The sequence below is a fragment of the Acipenser ruthenus genome, chromosome 24 (assembly GCF_902713425.1).
Source record: "Acipenser ruthenus chromosome 24, fAciRut3.2 maternal haplotype, whole genome shotgun sequence".
NCBI classification, from domain to species: domain Eukaryota; kingdom Metazoa; phylum Chordata; class Actinopteri; order Acipenseriformes; family Acipenseridae; genus Acipenser; species Acipenser ruthenus.
The window spans coordinates 24,385,721-24,412,568 of NC_081212.1; the positions used below are offsets into that span (position 1 = coordinate 24,385,721).

General features: G+C 39.2%; 2 protein-coding genes and 2 non-coding genes across 6 annotated transcripts in view; 2 read left to right on the plus strand and 2 right to left on the minus strand.

Annotated features, from left to right (window-relative positions):
- Nucleotides 1-12,129, plus strand: part of LOC117429564 (proprotein convertase subtilisin/kexin type 6-like) — a 34,947-nt gene extending 22,818 nt beyond the window's left edge. For 2 of the 3 annotated variants that reach the window (XM_058998894.1, XM_058998893.1), the window contains exons 13-21: nucleotides 941-1,077; nucleotides 2,382-2,543; nucleotides 2,940-3,042; nucleotides 3,335-3,531; nucleotides 4,329-4,416; nucleotides 4,765-4,868; nucleotides 6,074-6,203; nucleotides 9,205-9,317; nucleotides 11,197-12,129. In XM_058998894.1, coding sequence (XP_058854877.1) covers nucleotides 941-1,077; nucleotides 2,382-2,543; nucleotides 2,940-3,042; nucleotides 3,335-3,531; nucleotides 4,329-4,416; nucleotides 4,765-4,868; nucleotides 6,074-6,203; nucleotides 9,205-9,317; nucleotides 11,197-11,294 — 1,132 coding nt within the window. In that variant the 3' untranslated portion in view covers nucleotides 11,295-12,129. Of the gene's footprint in view, nucleotides 1-940; nucleotides 1,078-2,381; nucleotides 2,544-2,939; nucleotides 3,043-3,334; nucleotides 3,532-4,328; nucleotides 4,417-4,764; nucleotides 4,869-6,073; nucleotides 6,204-9,204; nucleotides 9,318-11,196 lie in introns of those variants that run through there. The other variant, XR_009308435.1, reaches the window with a different exon arrangement.
- A 1,972-nt stretch (nucleotides 12,130-14,101) lies between these two features.
- On the plus strand, nucleotides 14,102-26,730 carry LOC131700588 (nuclear protein MDM1-like). The gene is made up of 9 exons (XM_058998895.1): nucleotides 14,102-14,190; nucleotides 15,294-15,354; nucleotides 16,129-16,159; nucleotides 16,940-17,037; nucleotides 17,924-18,005; nucleotides 19,250-19,350; nucleotides 19,878-20,006; nucleotides 21,129-21,195; nucleotides 24,698-26,730. Exons 1-9 carry the CDS (start codon nucleotides 14,117-14,119, stop codon nucleotides 24,775-24,777), a joined length of 723 nt encoding a protein of 240 aa, XP_058854878.1. The 5' UTR covers nucleotides 14,102-14,116; the 3' UTR covers nucleotides 24,778-26,730.
- LOC131700981 (small nucleolar RNA U3) lies at nucleotides 22,447-22,659 on the minus strand. The gene has a single exon (XR_009308790.1). It is a non-coding gene; the product is annotated as a small nucleolar RNA U3 (small nucleolar RNA).
- On the minus strand, nucleotides 23,614-23,826 carry LOC131700997 (small nucleolar RNA U3). Its single transcript, XR_009308805.1, has one exon. It is a non-coding gene; the product is annotated as a small nucleolar RNA U3 (small nucleolar RNA).
- Nucleotides 26,731-26,848: the final 118 nt, after the last annotated feature.

The following is a 26,848-nucleotide window of genomic DNA, read 5'->3' on the forward strand; positions in this document are numbered from 1 at the left end:
GGTTATCATGACAGTGTTGCTGGCTGCAGCGAAGGTGCTTCGGCTCCTCAAACGAAGGTTATTGTGACAGTGTTGCTGGCTGCAGTAAAGGTGTTCGCGCCCTGACAGGGTGATATTCCCCCATGACACCCTTCTGTTGACCGAGGCTTTATTTCTTTCCTCTCTCGATGGTGTAGTAACCAAGGTGTTAAAAACATTTCCACCTTATTAGCATAACATTCTCAGGCGTTTCTTGTTTTGATAGCTTGGTTTTCCAGACTTTGCTTTGAGTTTTATACTGTGTAATAATGTTGCATTCTGTGCTGCTGGCCTGACGTGTTCCAGTTTTATATTTAACTAGATTGCTGTTTGTTTACACAGACCTGAGGAGCTGTCAGTTTCCAAAACCAGTAGGGTCTAGCTATACTGTGAGCGGAGGGGGGGCGGGTGGGGTTGTAATTCATTTTAGTTATCATCACAACTTGAGAATTACATTAAGAACCTGTTTTATAAAGGGAGTCTAGCATGCACATGCCTGGCTTTTAGATGGGTATCTGACCTGGTCAGTCAGTTTTGGTCCATTCTGACATTTCTAACTCCTGATCTCTCTATTTCATGCAGTGGCTGCTACTGCTGCTGAGACTTTAGTACATTGGAACCGTAATATAAAATAATCTTAATCACTTTCACATGACAAAATGCTACATGGAAATTCAATGCTTATTTGAATTTCCATGTAGCATTTTGTCATGTGAAAGTGATTTTAAGATTGTGTTTTTAAGCTGCAGTTGTCAGACAGCAGGGTGTGAAACTTGTTCCAGTATTAATCGAACAGATCCATTAAATGGAGAAAAGATAAAGCTGGTTCCATGATGAAAAGAAAAGCTGCCTGGAACTTAAGTGGCTAACGGCTCCTGCTTATATGTGCGCTTGTTTTGTTCTTTGTTGTGTTTGTGTGCAGAACGTTCGATAATTCGAACGATGGTTTCAAAAACTGGGAATTCCTGACGGTTCACTGCTGGGGAGAGAAAGCGGAAGGAGAGTGGACTCTGGAAATCTTTGATTCGCCCTCACAATTGCGCAACCCAGAATCTCTGGGTGAGTTTGTGATCATTTCCTGTTTTGAGTGAACCTCTCGGGTACGAAATGTCCTGAAGGTGTTGAAATGCAGGACGGGTAGCTTCTGGCAGGATGGTGAGCTTCTGTTCTGTTCTGTTCAGCATACGATTTAGAGTATTCACAGTCAACATGCATTCAAGTTTGCTGAAATTGAGGAAAAGCATTTTATATTCATTCAAATGATCAGGAGCACCTTTCAACCATTTCTGCTTGTTCTGCAAAGTGGTCAGCTGCAGGCAGCTGTGAAACTGAGCTGCGGTTGTGCCAAAGGTTCAGGCTGAGGACCTGTCTGTGTTAATGCAGCCGTAATTGCTGACTGGTGTCTTTGTGCTCGTCTCCTTCCATTAAGTGGGATTCAAGTCCGCAGACTTCCAGCAAAAGTGGACAATGTATTTCAAGACGAGTTAAAAATAATTAAGGTTGCAAATGGCAATTTACAGGCTGCCAATTTTACCGAACAGAGGCCTGAAAATGCTTGGAACAGCTGGTTATGATTTCACAAGAGCAACAGCTTTTCCAAAGTGATCTGGGGGGGATGCTTTGCAGAGCAAGCAGGAGTCAGAATAGTGGCTTGATTATTACCAATACGAATGAAGGGTACATGCAACTTGCAGTGTGCATGCAACTCTCCTGTTAAAGAAATACATTGGAGGAATGGTACAGACAAAAAGTACTACTGGAACAATTCATTTATAAAGCAAAATAATAGATGCATAGTTTGTAAAAGTATCTTGTGAATGAGCTGCTGTGTTTATCATGATAAAGGCATGATGAAGATGTTTCAGGGGGCTGAAAATGCCTTATTTCATATTTGTTCCTGCCAAGGAATTTTGATGGTGAGGTCTATTTCCTGGAAATGATAGGAATATTTGGTCCTGTTTTTAATGAATGCTTGTATACTTGATTTGACAAGTTCTCAAAGCACCTCATTCACTGGATAGTTTGAAGTTGAAGATTTAAGACAAGTTTGCACCCAATTTACTCTTTTTGGGAACATTTTTAAAAATAATAAAACATTGCAGTCATTCTATGTCTTTGAGCAGTTGGGAATAAAACTTGACATTTTACCAAAGATATTCAAAAACTCTGACATCCCCAATTGACTAAATATTCCTCCACATTCTTTCAATGTCGTAAAAACAACAAGGTTTCATGGATTTAAAAAGCTTATTGAATCTAAACAAAGTTGTAGTGCAGATAATATATCTGGGTTTAATCTTGCTGGGTTGGGAAGTTTTTTCATGATTTCTCTCCCCCCCCCCACCCCTTTTTATTGCACGCAGGGAAGTTAAGGGAGTGGAGTCTTGTGCTGTATGGAACCTCGGAGCACCCTCACCAATCACAGAGCTCGCGCTCCCGGCAGCTTGAGAGCTCTCCAGAGGGGGAGAAGAGCCCGACTGAGCTGGAGAAGCAGGAGATCGTGGAGGAAGAGGATGAGTATAATGGTAAGTGTTCAGTTTAACCTGCTGCAGAGTAATCCCCACTTTCCCAGCCGTTTGCTCGCCTCAGTGCAGTGTGTTCACTACGCAGCTCGAAACTTGTACATTCTCTTCACCTTGAAAGGTTTCTTTTAAGGTTTCTTTAAACCCTATAAACATTTTCTATTCTGTACAATGCTTACCTGTGCTTTTACCATGCTTTATTACACTTTGCTATGCTGTTACTATGGTAATCTTTTATGTACATACTGTTGTGCCTTTTCTGTTAGAACTCTGTTTTAAGTTCCTCTGAAATGGACGTCCTGCCCAGTGTTTTGGGAAAGGGGAAATCCTTCTTGATGGTCTAGCTGTGGTACCTGTCATGTTTTGCATTTCTGAGCAATGTGTTGCTTTGTTGTGTAGGTCCTTGCCACTCCGAATGTGGGGATCAGGGCTGTGACGGCCCAGATGCTGATCACTGTTTGAACTGCATCCATTTCAGCCTTGGAAACATCTTGTCCGGCAGGTACAGTATAAGAAACCGTACAGTAATGTGTTTTATTTGACATGTATGTGTTTTAAAATACATCATCCTTTCCACCACCCCATTACCGCAAGAAGAGTCCAGTGCCGTTTGTGTGGGCTGCTTCATAGAACTGTGGGAGGTTTGGTGCAGCTTAACTTGGAGGTTCAAGTCATTGTAGCTACCTAGTAAAACAATTCTATAACAATTCCCCAGTATAGAAGGGACCTCTCATTTGGCCCTATTGAGTTCTCGGCTGCACCCATAAGATAAGGTTTTTCTTGTGTATTTTTAGGACGTGCGTGAGCACCTGTCCCCTGGGGTTCTACAGCGATGCTGAAGTGAGGCGGTGTCGGCGCTGCTATAAGGGGTGTGAGACATGTTTCAGCAGAGCCCAGAACGACTGCGCCTCCTGCACAAGGGGCCTCTTCTTTTATGACCAAGCCCGCACTTGTTCAGCAACGTGCCCAGCAGGGTTCTTTGCAGACGACAGTAAGAGATAGGAGTCATTAACATCAGCACATATGATCCGTGGTGCCAGGTGCAAGCAGGATTTATCTGGGTCGTTCTTTTTTTTTTTTTTCAGTGAGTAATTACACTACGAAGGATAAAGGAGAGCCCTTTTCTTATAATTACTTTATCCGGAGAGAAATTTAGCATAAGTAATGCAGCTGTAAATCTAATCAAGTTGCTGCTTGACTGATTCTAGCTGAGAAAGCTGTTTACAGTGTTTTAATGAAAGTGATTAAATCGTGGAGTTTGGATATTTTGTGAACAGCTCCGATAATGAACGGAAGCGATTTCTTAAAAAAAAAAATGCCTACAAAGCGTCATTTATTATATTGACGTTACTAATTGTACCCATGAATATGTGTTGAATGTAAACGGTTACTGATGCTGGGAACCTATTAAGAAAGCTGTGTTCTGTGTTAACACAGATTTTTCCAGTGGATTTTTGACACTGTTCAATAAATCCTTTGGTGGGCTGTCATGGCACCAGGTGTTGGTTGTGGTTTGTTTATACTGTTCGATATGAGGGAGTAGGGGGTTGTTTTTTCACCTCGCATAGAAAGAAACATAATACTGTGGGTGTTTTTTTTTTTGTTTTTTTTTGGATGACATTCTATTTTCTGAAACCTCTGTGTGGGTGGCATTGGGTAGCCAGTCGAATGATATTTGTGTAACTAGCAAATAAAATCCTAAATATTTGGCTTTATAGGAATGAGCTGCCAAAGTGAAATTAAACATGATATATGCATCAGAGCTGTTTTTTGCCCTTTTTTCATTAGATCAGAAGCAATGCCTGAAATGTCACCACAACTGCAAGAAATGTTTCAGAGATTATGATAGATGCACTGCTTGCAGTGAAGGATTCAGGTAAATGTTCTTGACCAGTTTTGTTTTTAATGAATTCAGTTTGTATTTGAAGAGTTTGCTGCAGTTTTTGCATGTTAGCAAGAAAAAAAAGCTAAAATTCAATTTGACATTTACAGACTGATATTTACATGGTAAATCAAATGACATGTTTATATAGCGCCTTTCATCTCAATGCACTGTACAAGACAAAACAGAAGTCAAAATAAAAAGTAATAAAACAAAATATTTAAAAAGCCATTAACTGATGTAGCGCTTCTAATATGAGGTGGCAATGCATTCCACGATCTGGGAGCATAGTAACTGAAAGTCTTAGCTGGTCTTTTTTCTTTTTCCCCTGATTTTCTGCAGTCTGGCTGGGATGACGTGTGTTCCTGAGTGTGCAGACGGCACCTATTTTAACTTGGAGGAAATGAAATGCAGTCCCTGCCATCTGTCCTGCACCACTTGTACAGGTGATTAGCATTTCACTTTTCAAAAGATTAAAAAAAAACAAAAAACAGCACTTCAGGTAACCTTGTCTGTAGCTATTACATGCAGTCAATGCAATTCCTATTTAGAGATGTCACTTTTCATTTCTAGGTGTATTGCTACACTTCAATGCATTTGCTCTGTCAATCCCAAGCAGAATGCTGCTGACACAGTGCTGCTCAGCCTCTGTTTTCAGCACTTTCCAGGGGTTGGTAAAGGGTTCAGTATGTTCCTTGTGAAGCAGGCTTGCTAAGGATCTCCTAGTACTGCAGGGCAGAAGGACCTGCCTCCCCAGATACTTGGCTGCATGCTCAGCAGACCTGGAAACTGTGATTCTCTGTGTATAAAGACACAGTCTGGGAACTGATCTGGTTGCACCGCTGCAGGGCAAGTAGTGATTCCAGGTGTTGGATGGAATTACAGGGCAGTTCACGGACAAATTAACTTCACACAACTGGAAGGCTTCGCTTTCCAGAGATCCCCTGCTGTTCTGCCGCTACTCCAAAAGTTCACGGTTTGTGGAGAATGTTAATCGTAAGATCATGTGATTCCACTGATGTTGCATAGAGAGAATGCATTTTGCAGATGTACCCTTCTATAATAGCCAGCCATTTATGCTGAAGACCAAAGTGCGTGCTACAGATAAATGTCAGGTCGATTTTGTAACTTTCCGTTGTAGGCTTCTAAAACTAGTGATAAAGGTATATAACTTTTTAATATTTCTTCTGCATTTATTTGGGTATTTTAAATAAAAATTTTTTTTTTTTAAAGAACCAATTTTTAATAAACACATAAGAAAGTTTACAAACGAGAGGAGGCCATTCGGCCCATCTTGCTCGTTTGGTTGTTAGTAGCTTTGGTTGTTAGCAGCTTCTTGAAGGATCCCAGGGTGTCAGCTTCAACAAAATTAATAAAAGCATACAATAATCAGTAACCATGGACTGGAGACGACTTGGTCCCCCAGCATCAAAGTTGTCTTTTTTAATGTATTTAATCTTCTTTTTGACTAACCCATCAAGAGAGAAATGTCCAGCAGCCAAAACAAAAAAATAAATTATGTAGCTGTACCGCACGGTTAGATAAATCATAAACCACACATCATTTAATGAGGAGAGAAAGACAAAGCCGTCTTATGTGCTGAATTATTCTGTGGTTAAATAAGTGTGTCTTGTGGTGTTGCTTTGCTCAGGGCCTGGGAAGGAGGAATGTATTCAGTGTGCCCGAGACTTTCTGCAGCAGGAGTGGAAATGTGTTCCTGCGTGCGCTGAAGGATATTACCCTGGGGAGGCGTCCGGGCTGCCACAGCGAGTCTGTCGAAAGTAGGTGCTACCCGAAATCAAAGCAGTGTTTCACTTTACATGCTGAAGCTCCCTGGATATACACCACATATTGGCACAGGTACATGAATGAAAGGAGACTGGCGGAGGTACATCTGTTACCACACTCGGACGTATTGCTTACTAAATATCTTTGTCCGAATTGATCCTTCAAATACATAGCAGAGGTTGTAACGAGTAAGCTGTCTCAAGTTCACCAAGGGGATAGGGGAATTTTTATTCTGCATTTCACTCCACTAAACCCCTCACTCACTCCATGTACAATAGGTCATCTCTCATGTTCCAATACATGCAGAGGTCTTTGATTTAGCAAAGTGTCATGCAAGTGGCATCCCAAGCAGTATGAATTCACTGCCCGAAAACAGCTGCTGTAGTAAGGATCTGTTGTCAGTGAAACATATTCTTTCCTAATGAAATGGGTTGGGAAAGAAGTTCATTTTCGGCCCTTCTCAGTAACACCCTTGGAAAGGGTTCAGAAGGATGTGGTGGGGGTTCCCGAGTGACTTGCCTGGTAAAGCATGACTGTGTGATGTGCAGGGTTGGTCATATTCAAGTCGCGGGTCTTTGCTGCGGATTCCTGAGGGGCTGGGGATGCAGAACCAGCAGGGGCTGCTTCTCCCCATCGCACTACAGCGGACCATACCATCCAGAGCCATTGTTGAGTATATAAAAATTCTGCTTTGGTATGGTGGGTCCTGTGCCCTCCCTATTACTCTCAAGGGAGACCTCCAGACCCAGAGGTGTGTGTGTCTCTCTCTCTCTCTCTCTCTCTCTCTCTCTCTCTCTCTCTCTCTCTCTCTCTCTCTCTCTCTCTCTCTCTCTCTCTCTCTCTCTCTCTCTCTCTCTCTCTCTCTCTCTCTCTCTCTCTCTCTCTCTCTCTCTCTCTCTCTCTCTCTCTCTCTCTCTCTCTCTACACATTTCAGTCCAGCAGATCACCATGCTAAGGCTCAGAGCCTCTGTTCGTTGAGTCACAGTGCCAGCTGCAATTCAAATGATTTATGATGCGGTATCCAGGTAACCTGTTTCCAAAATGTGGGTTGTGGGTAGATTTTTTTATTTTTTTTCCTCCATGTTTCCATGCCTATAAATCAGTGCTGAGGTGAGTTTTTAAAGGAAGCAACTGGCGGTTGTGGTTATAAATCTTCCCTACCTGCAGCCCAGCTCACAATTCCAGTCCCTTCTCAGAACTTGCTGCAGTGTTATATCTGTGATTGATTGTACAAAGCCCGCCAACGCAAGACCACAAAGCCGATGTACAGAGACCTATCTCTTGTAAAGTTTAAGCTCCAGATGCAGAGTGCCTCTGCTTGTTTAAGGGAATGTGTGTTAGCACATCTCGCAAAGCTACATGGGACTGGATTTCATCAACATATACCCACTGTGAGAAGACACAGCATTTTACAGAACTAGAAAGAAACACCTGTATCAATACTGCTTCATTTGTAGTCCGAGTTGTCCGTCATTTTCATGTACTTTTTTTTTTTTATTGGTTTCTCACTTTATAATTTATTTAAATTCATTTTTATGCCAAGTTATCGTTTGAGCTTGCAAATCCGTAACAGTGTCAAGTCGCATCATAAATAATGAACGGAATGTTGTTTGCGTTTGGGCCTGTGTGAGATCTTATTAATTAATCTCTTGCATTAAACATGTTTCTTCTGGTAGATTTCAGTTTAACACAAGCAAGTTGGGGTTTGCTAATCCCTTTACATGCCTGAAGTCTCTCTTTCTTGGCATCTGTATCCTGTGTATCATCACTCGTTTTGATATTTACCATTTAAAAAAATATTTCTTCTTTTCCAAGGAATTTTCTAATGGTACAATTACAAGCGATCAAAATTGGCTAGGATTTTTAAAGTAACTTGGTTTGCTTTGCTTTACATATTGTTTCTCCACGGTCTGTTTCCACCGCTGATAAAGACACTATAGGGACTCTGAAGTGCAGAGTGTCTCATCCACATCGATCCCAATTGACAGCAGACAGTCTGCAGCTGACTGAAGCCTGAAGCAGCCAGGCAGTCAAGTGTGCATCGTCAATGTTGCTGCTATATCCTGTCAGTGTTTGCTGACAATTAAACCTGAACACTGTGCAGTGATCTCCTATTTTAACCCTGCGCATCATGAACTCTGTGTGGTTTAGAAAGACAAACAGCAACGTTAGGACTATGAGAAACATCCAGTCTGATTTTTGAATTTCTTTTGAAAACTATCAGACAAAAATACAGCGATCCAACTTCTCTCACAGCGCAGGTGTTTTTAGTCTGTAAAAGTATGTAAAGCCAGCAAGGGAGCTATTTTTACTGGTTTTAAGCCCCCTCTATTTAGTTTTGGTTCCGTTCGAACTAGTGGAGGTTCCCACTTAGCGTAAGTGAGATTGTATTCATTGTGCTGTTTTCTGACTTCCAAACTTGGGACGAAGCGCATGGACACAAAGCACAGTTCTGCCCCTTTGATCATATTCTATCTGGTAATGTAACCAAATTGTTCAACTTTAACAGCTGGTTTCACAGCTCCCAATTAGCTCTAATCCTGGACTGCCTCACCTAAAATAGCATTGAATAGTCAAAAATTAGTGCTGATCGGGGTTGTGTGAAACTAGCTGTAAATTTCCTAGTTTTTAAATCAATTTATACAGGACCCCAACTCTTTACAAAAGTTTAAGAGGTCTGCTATATAAAAAGTCCTGAACTTTGAAATGCAAGGACTCTCAGTAGTGCTTTACTGCAAGACCTTAGATGTCTACTCAGGCAGTTCATATTGTCCATCTCACTGCAACTTGACATGTGAAGAAAGGGCAACAGTCTCGTTCCACACCGGGTAGAGCTGTCACAACCTCTTCCACTCTGCAGCAGGAAATACAGATATTTATGCCGTGTGTGTGTGTGTGTGTGTGTGTTTGTTTGTTTGTTTGTTTGTTTATTTATTTATTTATTTATTTATTTATTTATTTAATGTTGTCCTCTTTTTATTTTCTTCATACCAGATGTGAAGAGCATTGTTTAAATTGCGAAGGCCCTGGAAGATACTGTTTGAAATGCAGGGATGGATACAATTTAGTGGGAGGCACATGTGTAACAAATGTCACATGTAATAATGGTAAGTTCAATTAAAGGGACACAATGCTGAACAGAACCCCTGGAAATGGGCAGGGGGGGAAGGGAACGCCACTGCGGTGATTCGAAAGGATTTTGGTAATTTTTAGTATCTTTGTTATACCAATGAGTGTCTCCTATAGGATGTGCAGTGGATATTTTAAATAAAAGGGTCTCAATTCATTAAAGGAAGAAGGAATGACCCCACACCATAAGTAGAGAGCTAGAATCTAGTGTTCATTTGAGCCTGCAGAGCGCCCTCTAGTGGGTTTTTTTTAACTCCTCTTCATACCCTCCTCAATACACAGCAGTTCAAGAAGCTGAAGTGGGTTAAACGTGTTCTGAAACTCTACAGCGTGCGCTGCATGCACTTCTCAAAGGGTAGCGGTTCTCAAAGCTGAACGAGAAGGCTGACTGCATTTCACTTTGAAACCTTGTATTGTAAAGCTCAGGAGGTTTGGGCTTTATAATAAATGCCAAGCACTTTGTTTTGAAAGAGAGACCTAGACACAGTGTTGAGTTTCTGCTGGCCTGTGTGTGCCCAACTCTTTGAAAACCAAGTCTACACTCCTCTTGTACATGCATAGTTGCTGACAAGACCTCAAACCATAGTTTATATATATATATATATATATATATATATATATATATATAATCTTGGTCTATCTAAAATATAAAGATTGCTATTTAAGTCTTTATTTGAGGTATTTAATTATTTAAATGCACCAGTCTTTGATATCTTGTGGGTTTAACATGAAAGATGAAATTGATATAGTTTGTATTTTTTTGTATTTTTGTGTCTGTGGTTGTCAGCAGCACCATTGTGATTTAGGGTTCAGTCCAGTACTCTTCAGAATCTGTCCTGCGAGATGGTGTTTGATGAACCGCACTAGAACCTTCAACACATTTGTAATTGAATAAGAAGTGTAATTTTGTAATTTCAAACTAATACAAGAACCTTGTCACTAATACGAGTTTATGCTGTAAATGTGTATGGTGTAACATCTTAATGTTAAGCAAATGCTCCCATCATCCTCGGTGTGTGTTTTTTTTTGTTTTTTTAACCCAGATTAATGATTGCATGTTCTTGTGACTTGGCTTCACAACACTGTAGTATCTTCAGCCGCAAATAAACAAAACAGTTGCTAAGAGCAAACGGTACACTGCATGCCTTTACCATGAAATCATTCAGTTACATAATCACAGGCACAGCTCCCACTCTCTGAACCCCAGATTGACATAGATAAACATGTACTGTGTGTTTGTCCTTGTATTGATTATACACTGTGTTCTGTTAATTACACTGATAAAAAGCAAGTTTTGCACTTCCAAATCCAGGTCTGATTACAGCATATATAAGTCCCAGAACTTTTGTAATGCTGCTGTATAGTTGAGATATATAAGTTTTATAAATGTTATGATTCCAAGTAGATATTAGACTAGGGATCCATTGTGCAGATTTAAAATGGGCTAAAGCAGTCCCTAACGTTCACCCCAATCCATGTGGTCTCATTTCGGTTTGGCATCCTAACGCAGATCACCAGTACAGTTTAATAACTGCACTGATGAATGCATTAGAAAACGTCTGTCTACTTGACCACATCGGGTGTGATCATAGCAGACTGGCCAGGATGTAGTAAATTACTTAAAAGGTAAAGGACAAACATTTCAAAGATGTGAAATGCACAACAAAACAAGTTACCTGATTTTTAAAAAGGTATTATGTCGTGTTCTGGATGTGTTTTAAGCCTTCAAACGTCTTCCCACGCGGTCTCCACTGATGTAACCTGACTGAGCATGTGTTGAATGAATCTCCAAGCCCCTGTTTCCGATGATCTGATCTTTATTTTACTCTTTCTCTTTCCCTGATGCTGGCCCTGTAGCTGACGAGGTGTTCTGCGAGATGGTGAAATCAAACCGCTTGTGTGAGCGGAAACTCTTCCGCCAGTTCTGCTGCCGGACGTGTCTCATGACTGGGTGAAGATGCAACTCCCCGCCCCCAAATGAAGGACTTTTCAGACCGCATTAAAGCAACAATCTGTTGTAGACATAAAATGAGCTACTCTATTAATGCTCTATCTCTGCAACAGACCAACAACTCCTTGATAAAGTGCATGTTTAAATATAAAAAAAAATGATATTTTTGTTAAGGTTGTCCCTTTTTTTCATATACAGTGTATATATAATGAAATCTCAGTATGGATTATGTTTGAAAAAAAGATGATCGCGGGAAAATAGTTTCATAGCAGGTATTGCTGAGGCTGAATGTGGTATGTTGAAGTTTAACACCGCACAGCGTACAACTACTGTGTCAGAACGATCCCATTTCAGAATTGAATCAAGAGCTATGTCTTAAATATGGGTTTCAGATTGGAGTAAAAACACACACAATTATGTTTTAATTGCTGGATTTTGTTACATTTGTAAAAATGTTAAATATATGTGTTGACCATGATGGGATGGATTATTATTATAATGGCTTTTGTAAATCTCAGTGCTTCTGAAAACAAACAGGGTGCTATGTTCCAGCCATACAGATCTACAGATGTACACCCCCCCCCCCCCAATTCAGCCTTACCCTCCAGCATCATATGTTATCCCACGATATATGCTTTAGCAAGACTCCCCCAGCTGCGATGTGACATTTACACGTGTAACAAACCCTAAATCAATGCAGATCTTATTGAAACCGCAACAAAAATGCAAATGACTTTTAAAAGAAAAAAAATGTTTTGTTAGGTAGTATTTTTTAAAAGTGATATTGTTGTGGTGTGCTCTCTTTGAAAATATGTGTATTAAATAGTTGATTTCCTGTGTTTGATTTGTGTTCACATGCCCAGTGCATTGTTTTCATGTGTAAAGTTTCCCTCTGACATTTGTACTTGGAGCGTAGCTGTTTTGTGATGTATTCTGATTTGTACTTGATGGCTCTTTAGCTTTCACTGCCTAATGATGGGAACTTTAACTTAAGTATTGCATATTAGTTCATGGGTCCCTGGTCTGTTTGTTACAGAGCTGCTGAGGAAGTTGTCATCTTAAAGGAAAAGTTCAGTATTTTTTATGTTTTACCTGCCAGTCATGTAAATTATTCCCCTAGCATATCGCTATTTAACTAAAGAAACATTAGCATAGTATACAAATGCTTCAAGAATCTTTTTCTGGAACATCCACTAGAAGTTTATTCTGATTTTTATCATTGAAAGCTATGGATGAAATAACCTTTTTATAACCCTTTTTAAAAAAAAAAAAAAAAAAAAAAAAAATGAATCCACTTTTAAACACCATGCTTTTTTGATATTTCCGTCCGTATTGGCGAGGTTGCTATTTCACCTACATAATGATCTAAGGGATTAGCTGGCTGATGAAAATAACATTTTCAAAAATGATGATGGGTGGAGGGGAGGATAAAGACCAGTCTGAAAAGCTGATAATTAATAATGAAAAAGTGTTATTATAATTATTATTATTTAGCAGACGCCTTTATCCAAGGCGACTTACAGAGACTAGGATGTGTGAACTATGCATCAGCTGCAGAGTCACTTACAATTACGTCTCACCCGAAAGACGGAGCACAAGGAGGTTAAGTGACTTGCTCAGGGTTACACAATGAGTCAGTGGCTGAAGTGGGATTTGAACCGGGGACCTCCTAGTTACAAGCCCTTTTCTTTAACCACTGGACCACACAGCCTCCTATAGATGTATTATTAAAAGGAACTCAAACGCCCTGCAGAACTGTGACAGTATCCTTTCTGGAGCCTTGATAAAGTTCTTGTTTGCCGGATTATAGCGCTCTCAGCCAGACCACTGTATGTTAAAATGTAAATGTATCTGTCAATAGCAGATCCAATTATCACGTTTCTTCTCCCTGAGAAGCAGCACAGTGAGGTGTAGAGGCAGCACTGCTGCAGGGTGCTAAACACGTTTATTATTACATTAAGAACATTAATATCCTCTTTTGTAAATTAATTCTGTGCACTTCATTATGTTGTGATGTGGTGTACAGGTAGCTCCATTTAACGCTGTCTCTTCTTTGGTAGACTGCACATATGGATTAAGGTTAAAAATACATTATCCTGAGGTTGCGAGGCTATTATTTTGATTATCAGTATTAAATATGAATACTTTTTTTTTCTGAAAATATGCTACCATCTGGTGAAAAGTGTAAAACCAAATTCTAAATTCAACATGCACTTCAAGTGTATCTATTACAGAAATTGATCCTCCTAGTAAAGTCAGACGGGTCCAGATCTTGACACCATGAGTCCATGTCGTGTTCAGATCCCCACACAGTGTTGTTGGCTCCCTTTGATTGGTGTTTTAAGCCAGCTTGATGAATGCCTTGCAGTGTGTGCTCGCTGTATAAACTGTCTGGAAGCCTGGCTGCTGGACTCCTCTCAGCTGTTCTTCTAGTGTATCAGGTTGAGAGCCATTCTGAAAGTCAGTCTGGATCACTTCCTTGTTCACAACTAGCTTACCTGTATGGTAGCTTCTCGCTCATCCCTCGAGTGAATCACATCGGTGAAATGGGTTTAGTACTTGTTAATAGTATATAAATAAGTTAACATATTCATTATTAACCAACCATTAACACTTGTAAACATGTTAATAGGCAAGTTATTCACAGTTAATAAACAGAAACAGTGCATTAAAATAAAGGGTGACCTGGATTTTCGGTGTATTTTGAAGATCAATAGGCGTGTACTGTGTCAGTATCTTTTTAAATCCAGTCTAACTGGGTGATTTTCAGATGGGTTTAGGAAGTGTATGATCCCTGCTAAATGTGATGCTGTATCTTTAAGACCAATGCCAGCTGTAACAGCCGCCCTGCACACAAACATCAGAGTGAAAGTAAAAGCGAGGCTGTTTGTAAGAAGAAGGTAAGATCACAAATCTGTATATTATTACACCACTGAATTTGCATTGCCTTCATTAGAGAGTCCGTTTCAGGGATATACTTTAGTGGGAACTTCTGGGGGGAAAAAACGGTTGGCTAATCGACAAGTACATAGCAATGAAAACACAGTAAGGAAGTGACAAGGCAGGGTTGGTCCTGCTGAACAATTCCATTTCAACAGAGCAGAATCTCATGCAGAAGTGTAAGCAAATCTGATGCATGCGGTTAGCATAGACTTCATTAAATCACTTGATTGATGCAACCTTCAAATGATGGTTAAGAATCTGTAACTAGGGGTAGAAACTGGAAGATCAAAGCATAGCCATGAGGCCCCTACTGAGATTTTTTAGACAGCGAATTTAAAACCTGTAAATCTGGCAGGCATTATTATTAATGTTTATATTCCCCCTTTTTTAACTAAAATATAGTTTTTCTGATCATTTACTGGTACACTGATGGGCTGGTAGCAATCTTTGTTAAATAAAACCATATGAAGAACCAAACACACCCAGATCTGGGACTTGGTACCATCAACCTCTCTGACTGGTTATTGTGGATGATGATGCCCAAGAGGGTCAGCTGATCACACAACAGTGAGTCAGAGCTGGAAATGAAACCCAGACTGACAGGATCCAGTTCTTGCCATATGCCCACACTCTGCACATCAAGTTGATTTAAGTGTGGATTTTAGTCTGTTGTTCACTGCCTTTCTGCCTCTGAGCTGTGCTGATAAAGTGTGGCTGACTGCTCATGTCACTCCTTCAGGTATGCTGGTGTTCTAGGGTTGCCATATGACTCTGTGTCCACTAGTACAGTTTGGGGCAGTGCAGGCTTTTCAACTCACATCGCAACAGTACGGTTTACCTGTCTCAGGTATCTTTCACAGAGGGACTACAATTACCAGAATGCCTATTATCAGCTGCCTTCATTGTATTCCAGGAGGTGTAACAGTGTCTTTGACAGACTGCACTGTGAAGTAGCCAGAACCTTTTTACTGAAGTGTGAAGAATGCTGCAGTAGGCTGTAGAATGAATTACACTGGTGTTTCTTTTATTATTTTCTTTTAAGGCCTCATTTTTTCAACAGGAAACCACAGAGACCCCCCTGCTCGCAAACTGCAGAAATGAGTTCCACGGAAGAAAAACAAGTAAGGTGTACCTGTTGTTTTTCGTTTCATTAGCAAATGCAAGAAATACCATTTCTTGTTATAAATTAACAATTAAATCTCTTCAGCCTAGAAAAAAGAAGGGGAAAGAGGGGACCTGATTGAAGTCTATACAGTCATAAATGCTTTAGATAAAGTTAACTCGACACTACCTCAAATTTAGCACAGAGTAGAACAAGAGGGTATACATGGAAGCAGAGTAAAAGCAAGTTTAGAACAGAAGATAGGAAGCACTTTTTTGCACAGTTATAAACACATGGAATAGCCTACCAGGTGATGTAGTAGCATCTAAAACATAAAAAAGACTAGATTCTGTGTTTTTAAATGAGAATCCCCCCAGTAGGGGAGAATGGTGAGGTAATAAGAGATGGACCTTGATGGGACAAATGACCTTTTCTCATTCCCAAACTTGTCTTATGTTGTTCTGGTATATTGATATATCTGTTACATCCATGAGAGGCAGTGTTGCAGGGGGACACTCGAGTGTACCAGATTTTTTGGAGGTTAGTCATGAGTCTGAGCGCTCTATTCAGGCCACAATAGTGCTTATTGTGATGTGATGACTGAAACAGAAAGTGATTCAAAGTCACTCTAAAGAATCTGAATAATGCATTAGTTAACACCCATACCAGGTTGCTCTATCAAAAGACCCAGTTATATTTCTTTATCAATGTGCCTATGTCTGTTTGAACAGTTTGCAGTTTGCACATTGTATCTCAATTATTATTATTATTATTATTATTTTGTCCATAACAGCTGGAGTCCAGTTCAACTTTTGAAGAGCCTGGTAAGTAGCTATCATTACTTCAGTGTTATCAAAGCTTTCCTTTTGGATGAAATACCCCGCTCCACAGCATCTGGTAAACAGATAGCACATGGTTTCTGTGCATGACTGACTGGAGTGGGAAGTGAAAGCCAGTCCGAAGTGCGATGACAACATATACAACAGCAGTAGCAGCAGCAAACCCTAGGGACAAGTTGCACTGAGGCTTAGAAGTAAACTGTCAGCTTTATTCAAATTGCACCCATGTCATGTTCCTGCAACAGGGAACCTGCTAGCTCCTTGCAGAGAAGTCACCAGGTACAGTACAGATGGGTTTATAATAAGAATATGATATAATGATTTCTTTTTTCCTTGCCTTGCTTGCGAAACACAGCAGAATGCGTTTAACACGAAGAACACGTCTGGTCTTTTTCCGGACCAGATTTCTGTATCCGTCTCTCATACTGTCTACAACTCATGTGTTTGTTCTACAGTGCTTGGGACTCAAGAATGATACTAAAAAATACATTTCCAACTCCAGCTTCCTTTTGTTTATTGTAATGACACACAGACAGGTAAAGTAAAGCATTCTGAAAAGATGGAGAAAGACACTTTGTGGAAATACTTGTAGAAATTAGATAAATGCATTACCTATGATACGTGTTACTAGCAGTTCAGCATACAAATAACATGCGAGTTTGTATAATGATAATGAAATATTTGAGTGGTGTTCCGGTACTTTCAGATTTAGCACTGCACCACTGATCACATAGTCACATAGTGAAATCCCCTGTTCCCTTTAAGCACTTTTGAACCAGAGTCATGCTGAACGGATGAGGGCAGCTCGACTGAGGATGCAAGAACAGCACAACGCTCTGGCCAGACAACACACAGTAGAACAAGTAAGCAAACTGCAGGCCATTAACCATCACATATGCGCTCCTGTTTTTTCTTACATCCTGAGACCATCGATGTATTTTACCAGTGGATCACACCAATTATTTCCTGTTACTGCTTGCTAATTAGTGGGAGCTGAGATAATGAGAAAAAAGAAAATCGGTTTGACACTTTTCTCTTGGGCTTTGTTTTCCTTGCCAGATGACAGACGAGTGTGATTTGTTAATGAACAGTGTGCGTGTGTCCCATAAACCGGTGGAATTGTTAACATTGGTTGTGTCTCTATTTCTTTATGGTGTGAAATGTCTTTAAGAAAAGAGGATGTGTGGTTCAGATAGTCAACGGGATGTGGGTGCCCGATTTTAACATCCTAATCAACATAATATATGGTATTGCCAATGATCCAGACTTATGGGACACCTTGCGTTTTCAGAACCTTAATCTGTTAATATACAATTTTCTCAAACTGTAATGGGTAGAGTCTAGCTTGTTATTGAAGGCTTGCTGTAAGTCTAGGCGAGACTCAACCCGCTATGCTAAACCAACTGGATGCCCAATATTATCTAGACCAAACCCACTTTACACTAAATGTTGTGCAAGTCTTTCTCCCCTGCCTCCTCACCGCCTCCTTTGCAACTGTATCTCCCTTCCTGTTCTCCATCACCCAGCCTTGGTTCACCTCAATTGAAGTTGGCTCCTGTTGGAGCAGAAGGAGAGATCCTGGGTTAAAGAGGTTAATCATCCCACACTACATTTCATGCTACATCTAGGAATGCTGTGCCTCCATCTTAGAACGATCATTAAAATAATACAAGCATAATAATAATAAGGTATTGTTAAACTTGGTTTTATAATGATGAAGGTGTCTTTAGTCTTTTTTCTGTTCTTCAGCCCAGGACAGGTGCAGTCAACCCTTCCAGCCCTTCAGTAGATCCTCATGTCAAACACAATATACCACCTAAAAGAGAGAATGGTAAGCAACACACTGAAATGAATTGAAAGCCCCTGCAAAGGGGGAGAAAAAAAATCATGCATGTCTGTTGGCTTCTTTCTTTCTGGGGGTGAGCGAGGAAACAAAGGGTTTTCATTGAATTAAGAGTTCAATAAAATAAAATTAAAAATGGATTGAATTTGCAGAGGGAGGTACTGAAAGGATTGTGTATTGTCTGAAGCTGTACGGCGATGGAAAAACCAGCTGGTCATTTTTTTTTGGTATCATATTAAGTTTTGTAAAGATAAAGGAGATGCAGATTCCAAGAAGCAGAGTGCTTTGAAAATAAATGAAATTATATTAAGATTCTGGAGACAAAGAGGAGGCTCCTTAAAATAACATCAAAGGAAATGGATTTCCAAATGGAAATCTTATCAAGTCAACCCTGTAGAAACAGATTGTCTATGAAAAGCTTGAATGGACCGACACGGGTTCCAATCCTGCAAAAGATTTGATACAACCCCACAGGAATTTCAGAATGTTTTTCATTTTGGAGAAAGCAACTCAAATCCTGCTTGCAAGTCGCACACATTCAGAGCAACAAGAGGTTATCTGACATTTCTGCAGCAATCCTGCACAGCACGTGAATACTAATCAGGGCTTTTTAATTCTCTTACCTTATCAGTGAACGAGCAGTCGGATGACTTATTTTAAAGCACGCTACACAGCACAGGGCCTGTCTGTAAAGCAAAATAACATCTACTTGCACTTGTGAAGAATAACATTGACCAGCGCTTGTGTACATGTGGGCGGCCCCATTAGGGTGGTTTAAAAAACAACCTTTTCTTAATTACCATGACAACAGTATCATGTACATGGCATTGCTTGGCTTGATACTGCTTTTGACTCAAGGGATTTTTTTTTTAAATTCCAAACTCTTCCAAAAAGTAGAAGCTTATTATAAAGTAGACATTTTAAGAAACTACGTCAAGTAGACAAACATTTCAACTAGTGCCTTCATCACTTCCTGTGTTACAGTATCCCTTGTTAGGTGCTGTACATAGCTAAAAAATACTGTATGCGGAGTCAATTGTAACACAGAAAAATGAATAGGGAAAGGAATGTGTGCTACTGTCTCCTTGTGGCAGGATAAACTGGCTTCAGCTGAGTGACTGATGCCTATCCACCCATGAGAGAGTCCCTAATATCCCTTATAGAGCATGAGTGATTTCCATCCTAGATATCTATTTTATCTTAAAAGGGTATGTTCTTTTGTCATGTTTTAGATCCCGGTTTGAATAGAGATCAGAATGATGCCAGAAGAGCAGCTTGGCTGAGGATGCAAGACCAAATGAATGCAGATGCAGAACAATACAAAGCCAAACTGGTGAGTTTGTGTGTTCTTCATTTCACGACTTGAGTTCCTGCCAATATAATGGTTTGTTAAAAACAATAAGGGTTTGTAAGGAAGAACCATTTCTAACGTCAGTGTTTTGTATGTCAATGTGAATACGTTCCGTTTCTCTGTAAGACAAAACTCCATTCCCCTTGTCTTCCTGTTGCAATATCTGTTTCAGTTTTTAAAAAATGCAAACGGTTAAAATGTGAACTTTGTTTTCATGCTGTAATTCCACATTACGCATGGGTGCCTGTTGGCAAGAGCCAAGATTGTTTCCAGGCTGTTTTGTTTCCAGTCATCAAATAAGGAGAAAAAAAGTTCAATAAAAAAAAAAGCAGACAATATATTTTTTCATATTAAATTGCTGTGACAGAAATCAGTAATGTGTGAACATTAATGTTCTTAATACATGTTTACTTCATATTCATAAAAAAAAAATCATTGGCAGGAAACTAAAAGAAAAAAAATATTAACCACTGTTCTCTAAAATTGACTGGTGAAATGTGCTTTGTTAGCTGGAGGAAGAGAGGGAGAAGCAGGAGAAGGAAAAGCTGATTGAAGAGGAAAAGAGAAAGCAGAAAATCAAAAAGTGGGAATCGATGCAAGAAGGAACGAGCTATCAGGGTCACACAAAAGTAACCCAGGTAGGTTTTAATCCACAGTAAACACAAGAAAACTACACGATTGATATCGGACCAGGGTCTTGGTCAGTACTGTTTGAACAGAGAGAGGAAAGTGTGCTACCGTCTCATTGTGGCAGGATAAAGGGCTTCAGCTGAAACCCTTTACACCCATGAGTGATTGAGTTTTATCCCTAATATCCATTATACAGCAGGATTGATGAGCCTTAGCATCCCAGATATCTTGCTCTGTTTTATCGTGGTCAGTACTATTATATCTACGTCTTTATATTGCTATAAATATGGACAATCATGTTTCCTTGCTGGATTGAGAGGGTTCCACATGACGATGCTTGACTGAACTGGGGGACAGGTGCATGAGTTTCCTCTGAACGCTAAACTGTCCAGTAAAGAGGACACTGGGAGCCCAGCATGAACAGCAGGCTTCTCTATAGAGTTGTACTTTCAGGGATATTGTGAGAAATATGGTGAAGCTAATCAAAGCTAGTAAAATACATGTTAAACTTTAGTACAGTACAATGCAATACAATTCACATTTGTACAGCGCCTTTATCATAAAGATCTCAAAGCTCTTCACACACATACATGCACAAAATTAACAATTAACCATTACATTAAAAACAATCTAATGCCAAGTGTAATTAAACAGAAATTTAAAAAGAGATTTGGTTTTAATTGTACAATTACAAGAACTAAGATAAAAAGCTAGTTTGTAAAAATAGAACAATTAAAAGTGTAAAATAATAAATACATATAATTGGAATTAAAAAAGACAAAAAAATACAGTTTAATTATGAAGTTAGAAAAACTAAGATAAAAAGACCGTTTTTTTCAAAATAGAACAATTTCAGATAGTCTAATTAAAAAACATTAAAAACTGAAATTAAAAAAAGACAAAAAGAAAATGCTGTTTTTATTGTAAAATTGGAAAACTAAGATAAAAAAAAAGCTATTTGTTAAATAAACGTTTTCAACTACACCTTTACATATATTCAATTGCAAACTGGGGTATGTTGAAGAATGTTAATTATCTATCCTAAAGACCTTTTGAATCCACAATTAAGGGAAATAGGTCATGCTTACCATTCCATCAGCTTTATAGAAATGTCTTTCCTGTGTTAATAGCCAGAAACAAGGGAGCCCACGACAGCTGTGAAGCGCAGACGAGACAAGAAGCCACTGCGGCAGAATGGTAAGGGCTTTTAATGATCAAACACACTGCAGCACATAATTGGTGGGACACACAGTGCATTATACATGGCAAGTATTCTCTTTGAAATAATAAGGGTATCTTAAGTCTGGTATTCTGTGGGCCAGTTTCATAAAACTTAAAAGGGTTTAGTATGTTCTAATAGTGGCAGCCAAGCTTAATGTCTTTTTTTTTTTTTTACTGAACAAAACTTCTTACTGAATACAGTTCAGTATCCTCGTTCACTGTATGAACTAATAAGGATTTTATTGGTGCAATAATTTACCCATTAAGTTCCATTGTCCTCATTTGAGGACAGGCTACTTTGTAATTTATGGAGCGTTTTAAACTGGCACCTACCTGGTATTTAAACGTTCTCTTCAACTCTATTGTTAGAACTTACTCTAATTTTGTTAACTGTAATAGTTCAGTCTAGATGTAACGTATCAGATTACATAAACACACCTTGTGTTTGATTTTTTTTCAAAGAAAAATGTATTTGGTCCTCAATGGATACAGGTCATTGTTTACCCTCACAACGGCACAATAATGCAGCTTCTACCACTGTGGGGCACAACTACCATCATACTAGATGTTTTAAAAGTGTAGCACACTATTAACATTGGCATGTGTGGAGCTGATCTTCAGTATTTATTTTGAAAGCAGATTTAATCCAGTGTGATTTTCATGAAACACATGGAAGTGATTTTATTGGAAGTAGGTATGCATTGTCCTAACCACCATTGTTTTAAAGTGCCAACAGCTGTGTGTTAATGTTGAATTTGAAACATAGCAGACTTCAAAGTGTGTAACATGCGCTAGTTTCATTAACCCCTTAAGTTCCTAATTAGTTTTTCTTTGAATAAATCAGAACACAAGCTGTATTTATGTCATCTGACACACTCTAATTCAATATGCTACCATTCTAAAGGTTTTCAATGTTTTAAAGTGTAAAATGACAGGCAGGTTTACAACATATATCCCCAGCTTCCTATTTTGAGGACAGTCATATTAGCCTGTAATCAGACCAGCTCATCATATACAAAAATGAGCTTTATCATCATTTTGGGTAGGGAAACACCAAGAAATGTATCATTTTTATCATACTACAAAACACTGAAGTTGCCTGTTATCAAATGGGGATCATATTAATTAACAGCTTAATACTGATGAAGTCAACTAGCCCCTCACATACCTAAAATGACTTCAGCTTTCCACTTTAACAATTCTATTTTTTATTAACTTATAAAACTAACCACTCAGACTGTGTTCTCTTCCTCTACCCTCAAAAGAAGGCAGAACGGTCATCAATGGTCAGGAACAGCTACAGTAAAGCAGCATTCAAGACCCGCTTCGCGCTCAGAAGAGAACACTGTGACTCCTCAACATGGTTAGCGAGACCAGACACTTTAGAAACGCATTTCACTAGTAACAAACTATAGAAATGATCCCTGAAAGTATAGTCTTAAAAAACAAACGGGTAAAGCAATCGCCATGTTGCTGGCACCAAATACACAGGTCAGGGTGTCTAATGCATACTTGTCTGTTACAGCAGACCACATGTCTTAAACATGCTAATTTATATAGTGCCTACAACAAAAGTAGTTAAAATAATTCACAATGTTAAATAATGATAAACATTTTGCTCTGAAATGAATGCTTTAGTTAAGACCCGGTGTGAGAATGTATTTGCATAATGTTGGCCAACAGCCAATCACTGAACCAGTACAGAAGGTTTCAGTCGCTGCTGTCTAGTTCAACAGGAACTCTGCCGCGTCGCTTTTCGGTATTCAAGGAGCTGACAGGTTGGTTTTTTTTTTGGCTCTCTGGTTCACTGACTAGTAAGAAGAGCTGCATTTTTTTGTAAGGCTTCCTTCTATTTTACAGGGAAGGTAGAATGTCTCCAGTGCCCACTAGTGTACATCTGCGTGGAAATAAAAAATAAATACAAATCAATACATAAATACAGACAACAAAAAAATACAAATAAATACACAATCACTAATACAACCAACCCATGCTGTTGTTTTTTTATAATGAAATTAACATGACAACTTCTCAAAGAACCCTCCTTGAAATTATTATTATTATTTATTTCTTAGCAGACGCCCTTATCCATTATTTACTGAAGCAATCTAGGTAAAGTACCTTGCTCAAGGGTACAGCAGCAGAGTCCCCCACCTGGGATCGAACCCACGACCCCTCTGGTCAAGAGTCCAAAGCCCTAACCACTCCGCCACACTGCTGCCCCACTGTATTACTGTAACGTCTGCCATTCTGTGACACTAAAACCTTCCTTTCTAAGTACCACACATCGCAATGTGTTTAAGAACCCACAACTATATCTTGAAACAGGTTTTTTTTTAATTAACTACATTTTCATAAGTATTCTATTATTTTACCATTTACAATAAACCGCTAACCACTCAGACTGTGTTCTCTTCCTCCACCTTCGAAAGAAGGCAGAACGGTCATCAATGGTCAGGAACAGCTACAGTAAAGCAGCATTCAAGACCCGCTTCGCGCTCAGAAGAGAACACTGTGACTCCTCAACATGGTTAGCGAGACCAGACACTTTAGAAACGCATTTCACTAGTAACAAACTATAGAAATGATCCCTGAAAGTATAGTCTTAAAAAATAAACGGGTAAAGCAACTTCCCTACTCCCGGCATGTATCACCCTAGTGACGGTGTCTAATTCATGCCAATTGTTTATAGTAATGTTAAATAATTGCCTATGCGTTTTAAACACAAAATACACACAATTAAATAACTACTCAATAAGAGAATAATGCAAAAAACGAAACAAAAAAATAAGTTAAATAATACCCAGTGTGCATCTCTCTTTGAATAATTTAAATTAACAACCAATCACCTATCTAGCTAGCCGGGGGAGGTTTCAGTCCCCGCCCACCTGCATAGTATTGAGGAGGAGGAAGGCGCTGGTGATTTCAAGGGTTTTACTGCAAATGTGTTTCTTAACCCATAAAGTGCCATTGTCCTAATCTGAGGACAGGCTACTTTGTCATTTTTGGAGCATTTTTAACTGGTATATCCCTGTTATTTTAATGTTCTCTTCAACTATACTGCTATGATAACTCACTGTCATTTTGCTAAGTGTAAATGTAACTCTTAATTCTGCTTCAGGTGCTTTTATGATGCCTCACTGTACAATATGAAACTGACGCCTAAAAGTGATACATTTCTTGGTGTTTTCCTCCCCACAGTGATGATAATAAAGCTCCATGTTCTATGTGTTGAGCTTCATAGCCGGTGTGAAATTGCACTGCTCTGATTCCGGGCACGTCTAACTGTCCTCAAAACAGTTTGTAGCCAAAACGAAGGATTTACATTTGTGTTTTGTAAAGAAATATTGATTTAGAATGCATCACGTTTAACAGCTTGTGTTCTGATTTTTTCAAAAAAAACTGTATGTGGTACTCAGTGGGTAAGGACGCGTTTGACACAAAGACCAAAGTTGCCGTAACTGTGTGATTTTCACAGACTACAACCCACTGACTGGAGAAGGTGGACGCAACTACTCGTACAGATCTACACGCAGCAACCCGTCCAGAGGGGGGTGAGGTTAAGAGTCCTGTCAGCGTGGATTAATGAAGGCATCGTCTCATATCTTTAAGCTTATCAAACTTTGAATTATGTATGACAGCTATAACAGATATACTCAAGAAAGGACAACCAGCGAGGTTAAGAAGGAGAGGACCCACCCCTCCAAATCAGCGTGCTTCACAACGAATGAGAAACTAACATGTTGAGGTTCTAAAGATTTTCTTTATGTGAAGAATTGAGTGGTGCCCCCTAGTGTTTACATTTTCACTTCTGTTTTGTGATCTGTGTTAATAATGCTTGCTCATAGGGGAGAGGTCCAGTGCACTGTAGATTCATTTAGATTCCCCCAAACAAGTTTATGAAAGGGCTTTGAAAAGGGAAATTGAGGGATCCGCTCCCATATTTAATGTTTCACACAATGTTAAAGCAACACTTTATGCTATGTTAAGTTTAGTAAGCTAAATGAATACAGTACTGATTTCAACATGCAGAAGACAGTAATACACACGTGCGTCCTCATTGAGCGGGAGCATTACAATGGAACGATGCAACTGGAAATGTCCTGTTGAGTAATACACGATGAACTGAGCTGAAACTAAGTAATCCATTCCTGCCTGAGCTGCATTTTCATTGCATGCCATTTTGGTAGAATGTATTTCATGGCTACAGCCCGGAAGCTTTCATTTGTGTAACCACTGCAAAAGAAAACGCTTTGAGCCTGAAGAGTTCATGAAGTTTCAATGCAACAGTGGAAGAATGCTCAGCTTTGCTCAACAGACTCGTTTGGTTGTAGGGCAGAGTGTGCTTTAAAATACACAGACAGATGTGCAGTGTGGAAGTTGGGTATCTTTATAAACACACAGACAGATGTGCAGTGTGGAAGTTGGGTATCTTTATAAACACACAGACAGATGTGCAGTATGGAGGTTGAGTATCTTTATAAACACACAGACAGATGTGCAGTGTGGAGGTTGAGTCTTTATAAACACACAGACAGATGTGCAGTATGGAGGTTGAGTCTTTATAAACACACAGACAGATGTGCAGTATGGAGGTTGAGTATCTTTATAAACACACAGACAGATGTGCAGTATGGGAGTTGCATATCTTTATAAACACACAGACAGATGTGCAGTATGGAGGTTGAGTATCTTTATAAACACACAGACAGATGTGCAGTATGGAGGTTGAGTATCTTTATAAACACACAGACAGATGTGCAGTATGGGAGTTGCGTATCTTTCAGCTGGGTGTTGAATTCACAGATTGAAAGCTTTAATGACATCATTCTTGTAAAGGGTAGCTCCCATGAGAGTGGTTGAAACTAAATGAATTAGACGGTGCCTTGTTCAGACAAACACAATATTTTATTCTTTGTATTATGTTTACTGGTTTTAAATATCAGGAATATGCCAGATTTTATACTGCAGACTATATCTGTCCAAATTATGATTTGGATGATCATTCAATAAGCACAACTTCTAACAACACTTCTTTTACATAATAATCTATAAATTACACCTACTTAATAACTACTAAAGTACAGTAATACATAAATAGGAATCAATGTTATACATATTCATTCATGTATTGTACAAATCTATGAAGTTATATTTAACATTGTTCAAAAGAAAATAAACCACTAAAGTCTGTAGTGGGATACAATAATTAAAAAGTATGTTGCTAATTTTGTGTTACTGTATTAGAGCTGGTTAGTATATGACTCCATGTACACTGTTTCGGACAATTCAGGCGTTTCAACTCACATCGCAGTGAGTTGAAACGCCTGAACTGTCCCGCTGTCCTAGTGTATATGGAGTCATACGGTAGCCCTATACTTTATTGTACACGTTATTTACTGGACAATAAACTGTATGCATCTAAACCAATTGCACATTTTTTTTATTACTAACACATTCATTACAGGCAAACCCGCTTAATAGTATCATTATATAGATAGGATTTTTTTTTTTTCATTACAAAATCAACCAGATGGCGTTACGCACCAAACGAAAGACTCCGAAAAAGCCTATCCTTCCCTGTTTTTCACGAGGTAATAGTATCGTCCAGAACACCCCTCTCAGTTCT